Source organism: Octopus bimaculoides, chromosome 2, assembly GCF_001194135.2.
Source record: "Octopus bimaculoides isolate UCB-OBI-ISO-001 chromosome 2, ASM119413v2, whole genome shotgun sequence".
Classification (NCBI taxonomy): Eukaryota; Metazoa; Mollusca; class Cephalopoda; order Octopoda; family Octopodidae; genus Octopus; species Octopus bimaculoides.
This window is the reverse complement of record NC_068982.1, coordinates 7,806,328-7,814,259: the sequence shown is the minus strand read 5'-3', so window position 1 is coordinate 7,814,259 and position 7,932 is coordinate 7,806,328. Positions and strand designations below refer to the sequence as shown.

Sequence of the window (7,932 nt, the reverse complement as noted above, 5' to 3'; positions counted from 1 at the left end):
AATGTATGTATGTAAATACATACATGCATATATGTGTGTGTGTTTGTGTGTGTGTGTGTGTGTATGTGTGTGTGATATGATTCTTTCAGTTTCTGCTTACCAAATCCACTCAGAAGGCCTTGATTGGTTTGTGGCTATAACAAAAGACTTGCCCAAGTGGGTGAGTGGTTGGTGTTAAGAATGGTATTCTGCTGTAGAAACCATGCTAAAGCAGACATTGAAGAATTAGACAAACCATTCATCATGAGAACATGTACCACCACTTCTGCTGGTGACCAGATTAAGAGAACATTATTAGGCTAATTAATTGTATCTGATGCATTAATACATTGATTCAGTGTAGAAAATTTAGTATAAAACTAAACTCTGAAAGTTACCAAATTAATTAATTATTATTGATGTATTTCTGTCGTTTTAGAGTAAATCAACTTCACTGGAGTTGAAAATATCTCTGGAATTTGGTCCATGCAGCAGCCCATATCTTGATGAATTTAATTGTTCAACTGGCCTCAAAATTGAAACTGCAAATCTCTTTGCAAAAATCACTAAGAAAGGATTTTTTGTCAATGGCAACTATAGATCAGATAACAGTTTTTTCAGTAAAGAAATTATTATAAAACAGGCATCGTCTTTGTTTTATGTGGTGGATGGACTGGATTTCCGTATTTTACATTATGCTGGTGCCCAAACTTATATTACTCTGAAGTCAAATTATCGAGGTTTGGTACGAAACCACTTTTTGTTTTGGAGCATATAAAAATGTAAATGTAAAATGATGTAGAAATTGTTTTAATATAATATTTTGTTTTAAAAATCTTATGCATCCAATGCCATACCTCCTCCTCCTCCTCATCGTCCTTCCCCTTCTCCTTGTCATCCTCCTACTTCTCCCCTTGTCGCCTCCTCCTCCTCCTCTTCTCTTTCATGCAAATGTCAGCCATGACTTGTGATAAGATTTGTGAATTGAATTTGTTATCTTTGAAAGTATTGAAATAAGTTAGTACAAAAACAAAAATGAAGAGTAACTCCAGAAATTTTGATGGTATACTAATTTTAACATATATGTGAGTAAACTATTATTCTTCAGGCAGCTTTTTAATTTTAATATAAAATCTTTAAAGAAACAATGTGCTATTATTTTGAATATACATTAATCATAAAAAATTGTTTTAAGATATTCTGACTTTCTGAAGTTTCTTAATGCCTTTTATTAATTAGTGAAATTCTAAAATAGTTTTCAGAAAGCTTATTAAATCTTATTTAAATAAGCATATATTGCAAAGAAAAAAATTGTTACAGAAAAATGAAACAAAATCTTTTCTACAATTTCATTTCAGAAGTAAATTAAACTTTTTACTGCTTGGTATTATTATTTACATTTTTATATGTTAATTTTACTATGTAGACCTTTTAGATAATATTTGAGATTAAATAAGTTGCTTTCCTGCTTTGAGCAGTCATGGCTCTGGTGTTACAAACATGTGATCAGAACATTACAGAAAAGAATTGCAAGATGGATTCTTGAAGCTGAGTCAACTGGCAGGAAACCTAAGGGTAAACCAAGAATGAGATGGTTGGATAACATCCACAGTCTCAGTTTGGTCGTGTTTGGAGATCCTGGTGGGAAGCATAATGATAGCTGCTTCTGCTATGGAAGAGGTGCCTGAGGATTTTATCCCCACAACCTTCCTAGGAATAGTGGGTAGAGAAGATGGGTGGATGGAATTAAATAAAAAAGTAGAGTATTAATATCTGTGAGGGTTCATATTTCATGCATTATTTTGAGATAGAATTGGATAAAAACCTTTAATTTACAACTAAAATTTAGCTTAGACAACCACTTGTGTTCTTTTAACAGATATTAAAGCTTTCAGCTAAACAGAATATATTTGCTTTTTTTATTTTTCTTGGTCTAATTTGTGACTTTTGAGGTTTATTGATTAAATAATATTAACTTTACATGACAGGTTGAAGGTCTCTGTGGCAATTTTGATTCTAATATCAACAATGAACTTGTTAGCCGAACTGGTTTGCTTGTTCATAAAACAAAATTTGCTCAAGAATTTATTGCTTTCTCTTGCTTTGCTCCACAAAGAGATGATGTGGAGTCCGAACCCTGTGAAGTTAATATAAATGTAAGTTATTATTTATGTAAACATAAATTGAAATTATATTACTTTTAGTAATGATATGATCATAGTTCATCATCATCATCATGTAATGTTCATTTTCCATGCTGGCATGGGTTGGATGATTTGACAGGGGCTGGCCAGCTGGAGGGCTGCACCTGGTTCCACTCACCTGTTTTGACATGGTTTCTATGGCTGGATGTCCTTCCTGATGCCAACCACTTTACAAAGTGTACTGGGTGTTTTGTTTGTGGTACCAGCATGGGTACTTTTTATATGGCGCTAGCATGGGTGCCTTTACATATGGTGCTAGCTCCTGTGAGGTCACCAAGTAGAGGGCCTCTCAGCGGACAGAGGAAGAGGAACCAAGAGAAGTGGCTGTGTGCCAGGTGGTAGGTTGGAGTATCAGATTACAGCCAGTTGTCATTCAATAATGAGTATAGCTTTGTAGTATGTACTTTGTTTTTACTATTTCAAGTTTCTAGTTAACTACACACAGACATAAATACCCTTTCAGGTATCTCACCCTTAAGAAGAATTTTAGTTGATTGAATTGACCCCAGTACTTATATTTTTATAAAGCATGGTACTTATTGTTTTGGTCTTCTTTACCAAACGACTAAGTTACGGGGGACATAAATACACCAACTGGTTGTCAAGTGGTGCTGGTGGAAAAGAGATACATAGATACAAAGATACACACACACATATATATATATATATATATATATACAATGGGCTTCTTCCAGTTTCTGTCTACCAAATCCACTCACAAGGCTTTGGTTGGCCTAAGGCTATAGTTGAAGACACTTGCCCAATATGCCATGCAAGATGATTGAACCCAGTACCATGTGATTGGGAAGCAAACTTCTTACCACATAGCCATGTCTTAAAAAGAGAGAGAGAGTGAGAGAGCTGCAGTAGCATCTAGCTAGTACTCATTACAGCTCATTAAATAGGGTCAGCATGAAGTGAAGTAACTTGTTCAAGAATACAATGTGCTGCTTGGTCCAGAAATGAACCCACAACCTTATGATTATGAGATAAATATCTTAACCACTTGCCTCCACTTTTATATCAAACCCAAAGGTAAATTAGTGAAATTATTTTCTTAAAACTTTAAGAGCTCTGTATAAGGATACTTCAAGATCTTCCGGCAAGGCTAATTATGCATCATGGAATTTCTTTACTAATGTCATAGCTGATATATTGGTAACATAAATATAATATTTAGTATTTCAAAATCTAATATGAAGAATTGGAAGCAGAAGCATAGCTGACATTCTGCAAACAACTAAAAAACTGCGTATGTATTCATGATGTGGCTTTACATGGAAAGGCAGTGTTCGGAACTCTCTCATACTAGAGAAAACCAAGCATATTAAATTAGTTAGCCTCATTTTTGATATTTTCAATATCATTAATCCCAATAATACATCTATCATAACTATAATAATACTTTTATCTTAACTTTTTATTTTTTTGATAAAAATGAGTATTGTATGTTTTCTTTTTTCATAACTGTATACTTACTTTTGCACCACTCTGTATACATGCAAATACTTTTTACCACTCAAGTTATTAATGTAGCTAACGTATTTAACAAAGTAATTATGTTTTAATGAGACTTGGTTTATTGAGAACATTTTGTTACAGATATGAGAATTTTCACTTTTTTTTTAATTATAATATTTTTAATTTTATTAAAACTTTTATTAAAGTCAAAATTTTAAATTCAAATGTAAAGTTATTCAAATTTATATATTTCAGAATGAAGATGAAGCTAAAAAGTACTGCTCTTATATTCCATTCAGCAAGCAATTTCAATACTGCTTTGAAATTGTTCCATACCAAAAATATTATGACCAATGTATGCGAGATATGTGTGTTAGTGAAATATTTAATCCAAATGCAATGTGTGTTGCACTTCAAGCTTATGCCAAAGCATGTGCTGACAATGGTGCCATTATTAACTGGCGTGAAAACTCTACATTAAATGAAGTTTGCTGTGAGTTGGTTTAATTTCTTAACCTTAGTTTCCATTATCTTAGTCTGGAATTACTACAATATGTTTAAAAAAATATGTCAGAATTATTCTTTACTTTCTTATTACTATTAGGGGAATATGGAGATATTACAGCAATTTTCTATCATTTGCAGTAATTATGAGAAACATTGACTGTCAGTTGAGAAAGCTATTTGATATTAAAAGTATTAGTAGAGGTGGACAAGATGAATGACTGCTGGTTACAAGAAAATAAATGTAATTTGGGGATGCGGAATTTACGCACATTAGAAATAGACCCAGGAATAATTGGGAAGAAATGGATGAACCAGTTATGAAAACATTAGTAAATAGATAAAATTAAAGGGCTTACCTGTAGGTTTCAACAACAAACATTCCAATTGTGCTATTAGTAGAAATACCTTCATTCAACCTCTTAGCATTTAAGCTGTCCCAAATATTCTACGTTTTTGGTTTAAACCAGCCAGATATAGCCTCTCACACCTGTCCTACAATGACATTCAGAAAAATAAATTGTGACATCATTGAAATCTCAGAGTTACAACATAATGCATGATTAATTCAAAACAATGTAAATAAACATTTGATTTGATAGAGTAATCTGAATGCTAAAAGATTAATTTTAATATAAAAGAAGAGTGAGCATCACCTTGCCTGCTGGGGGTTGGACATGAGCCTTCTTTGGAGGTGGTGAGTTATCATGCTTCCATTGCTTTGACTGGATTTTAGTCTCAGGATCATAGTGATGAACCCATGTTTCACCCTGTGTGATAAGTCTGCTGAAAAAGTCGTCCTCATTTTCTTGGCACATTGCCAAAAGAGCCTGGGAACAATTGACTTATTCCTGTTTCTGGAAAGGATTGCATGATAGATTCCCTAGAATCCATCATGCAAACAACTTCCACATGTGCAAATGGTCGTGAATGACGTTTTTCACCAATCCTACATTTGTCTTCACTTCTTGGGCTAGTTGCCAAGTAGCCATGTGGCGATCCTCCAAAATGGTGGCTTCTACTTTATGGATGGTGTTGTCATCAATGGCGGAATGTGGCCGTCCAGGAATAGGAGCAATTTCCACCAATGTCCAACCACATTTGACATGGTGATGCCAGTACTTGACTATGTCATATGATGGTGCATTGTCACCATGAACTTTCATCTCATCAAAAGTCTCTTTTGGTGTATGACCTTTCAAGTATAAGAACTTGATCACTGGTCTGCATTCAACAGCCTCCAATATAATACTGTAGTCCACTTCAGCAGCCATAAAAGACAAGCGAATACGAATGGAAAACTACAATTTACAATGTGACATGTAAAGATATGTATGATTATACCAGTACAAGTTCTGTTTCCTGCAATAACCGGAAGTGGGTTAGGGGAAATCTTTGGTGAACACCCTTTGATATATATATAATATAAATATATGTTAAAGGAAATGAGACAACAGAGCCAAGGCTATGTGGAATTTTCAAGACATTTATAAAGAGAAAGTTAGTCTTACAGCTGTTTCTGGGATATTAGGGATATCCCTTCATCAAAGACGATGTGAGATGGTTAAATGGAAGGAAAAAGTAGAGTTCAGTATAAGGAGTTATTTTGGAAAAGGATGGAAATAAGAAGTATAAAGGGAAATAAGAGAATAAAAGTAAAAATAAAAAATATATGTAGGATGTCATAGTTGCAATTCCATTATTCAAGGAAAGTGGTGTGTAGAAGTGGTAGAAATGCTTTATGTCCATGTATCTAAATTCCATAAGAGTTCATATTTTGTCATTACAAATGGAGAGTGTGGAGACGTAGATTCCATGTGCTGTTCATTCAAAGGGGTCTTGTGGTGTGTAAATACATGTATTTCTTTTATTTCTTTTACCTGTTTCAGTCATTTGACTGCAGCCATGCTGAAGCACCACCTTTAGTCAAACAAATCGACCCCCAAGACTTATTCTTTGTAAGTCCAGTACTTATTCTATTAGTCTCTTTTGTGACAGGCTTCTTTTAGTTTCTGTCTACCAAATCCACTCACAAGGCTTTGGTCAGCTCCTGACTATAATAAAAGACACTTGTCCAAGGTTCCACACAGTGGAACTGAACCTAGAACCATGTGGTTGGGAAGCAAACTTTTTAGCACATAGCAAGGGTACATTGCTTAAGGTTTTGCATTCATGTTTAAGGTGTTGCATTCATGATAGCTAGATTGTGATTTCAATTCCTAGACTGCATTGTGCATTGTGTTCTTGAGCAAAATACTTCGTCTCATATTGATCTGCAATCACTTTGACACCTGATGCATGATACACCGTGCACTTGTTCAGACTACATCGATTTGATGGAGAGAGCAAGTTAATGTGTGGCATAAACGTTTCATCACTATAAACAAATAATTTGTGCAGGTCGTTTGGTGAAAGCTGAACGCTCATATGTTGTCTTCGACAGGAGTGTCCAGCATATATACACAGATATATATATATTTATTTAGTTGTATAAGTGACCATAAGTCAGGGGGACTGTTAGTAGAGTGGGTACATTATCCTAATTTTACAGTATTAAGTATCCATCATGGCTGGTCTTACCAATCGGTTTTGCGCAAAAAAATACAATGGAGTGTTAGGCAACAAACCAATTATATAAATATGCTCATCAGAGGTAGCCGACATGGAAGGGAAGATGGTGACTGCTCTCCTTGTGAGTGGATTAGAAAGCTGTCGTATATATACATATATATATATATACAAATATATCACAGTACTGGTTGGTATATCATATGCTGTTACACATCACTGGTCACAATGTACTTCCAATTCTGTCGTGATTGCGCCATTCTTTTCTATCTTAGTCTAAATTGCTTAACGAAATCTTCTTCCCATCTTTATGGAGGCCTTCCAAGTGGTCTTTTCTAATCTCTTGGATGCCATTGATCAGCTGTATGGCCCATCTGTAAGCTTTGATTGTTGGAACTTGTGTTTTTGGTATTCTGTGATCGTTTACTCTGCTCCATTCTTGAATTACCTCATTTCAAATATGCTCTTGTAATGATATTTCTAGCATGGATCTTTCCATGGCCTTTTGTGCCCTAGCCAATTGATGTTCTATCCTCTTTGTAGTATCTCATGTCTCACTTGTATATGAGGGCACAGGTAGGGCTGAGTTATTGAAATGCGTGGTACAAATGGTATTGCCTGTCTTTGTTTTGATCAAATCCTTTGTTGAGTTAAATGTCTTCCACCCTACCCTTATTGCCTTTGAGATTTCCCCACATCCATATCTCAGCATCTATCCATTGTGTACCCTAACAAGACCTAATCCTTTATCTTCTCATGTGTGTGTGTGTATGTGTGTGTCTGTGTTTGTGTGTATGTGTGTGTCTGTGTTTGTGTGTATGTGTGTGTGTGTGTGTGTGTGTTTGTGTACATGTGTGTGTGTTTGTGTACATGTGTGTGCATGTGTGTGTGTGTGTGTGTGTGTGTGTGCGTGTGTGAAGGGACATGGCTCAGTGGTTTGAGCATTGGGCTCACAATCATGAAGTGGTGAGTTCAATTCCTGGGCCAGGCTGTGTTGTGTTCTTGAGCAAGACACTTTATTTCATGTTGCTCCAGTTCACTCAGCTGTAGAAACGAGTTGTGACATCACTGGTGTCAAGCCGTATCGCCAAGAGCATCGGTGGCATGGAGAGAGGAGACTGGTATGCATGGGGGACTGCTGGTCTTCCATAAAAACAACCTTTCCCGGACTTGTGCCTCGGAGGGTAACTTTCTAGGTGCAATCCCATGGTCATTC

General features: G+C 35.5%; 3 protein-coding genes across 3 annotated transcripts in view; 2 read left to right on the top strand and 1 right to left on the bottom strand.

The window, feature by feature from the left end:
- LOC106881014 (SCO-spondin) overlaps positions 1–4,151 on the top strand; it is a 26,812-nt gene extending 22,661 nt beyond the window's left edge. Inside the window, exons 17-19 of the mRNA XM_014931200.1 lie at positions 419–724; positions 1,968–2,135; positions 3,900–4,151. Of these exons, the coding sequence (XP_014786686.1) occupies positions 419–724; positions 1,968–2,135; positions 3,900–4,151 (726 nt within the window). The remainder of the gene's footprint in view (positions 1–418; positions 725–1,967; positions 2,136–3,899) is intronic.
- An 890-nt stretch (positions 4,152–5,041) lies between these two features.
- LOC106881013 (uncharacterized) lies at positions 5,042–5,422 on the bottom strand. Its single transcript, XM_014931199.1, has one exon. The coding sequence runs from the start codon at positions 5,420–5,422 to the stop codon at positions 5,042–5,044; it is 381 nt and encodes a 126-aa protein (XP_014786685.1).
- Positions 5,423–6,788: 1,366 nt separating this feature from the next.
- The window catches only part of LOC128247130 (SCO-spondin-like), a 30,711-nt gene continuing 29,567 nt past the window's right edge, over positions 6,789–7,932 (top strand). Inside the window, exon 1 of the mRNA XM_052965948.1 lies at positions 6,789–6,840. Within this exon, the coding sequence (XP_052821908.1) occupies positions 6,789–6,840 (52 nt within the window). The remainder of the gene's footprint in view (positions 6,841–7,932) is intronic.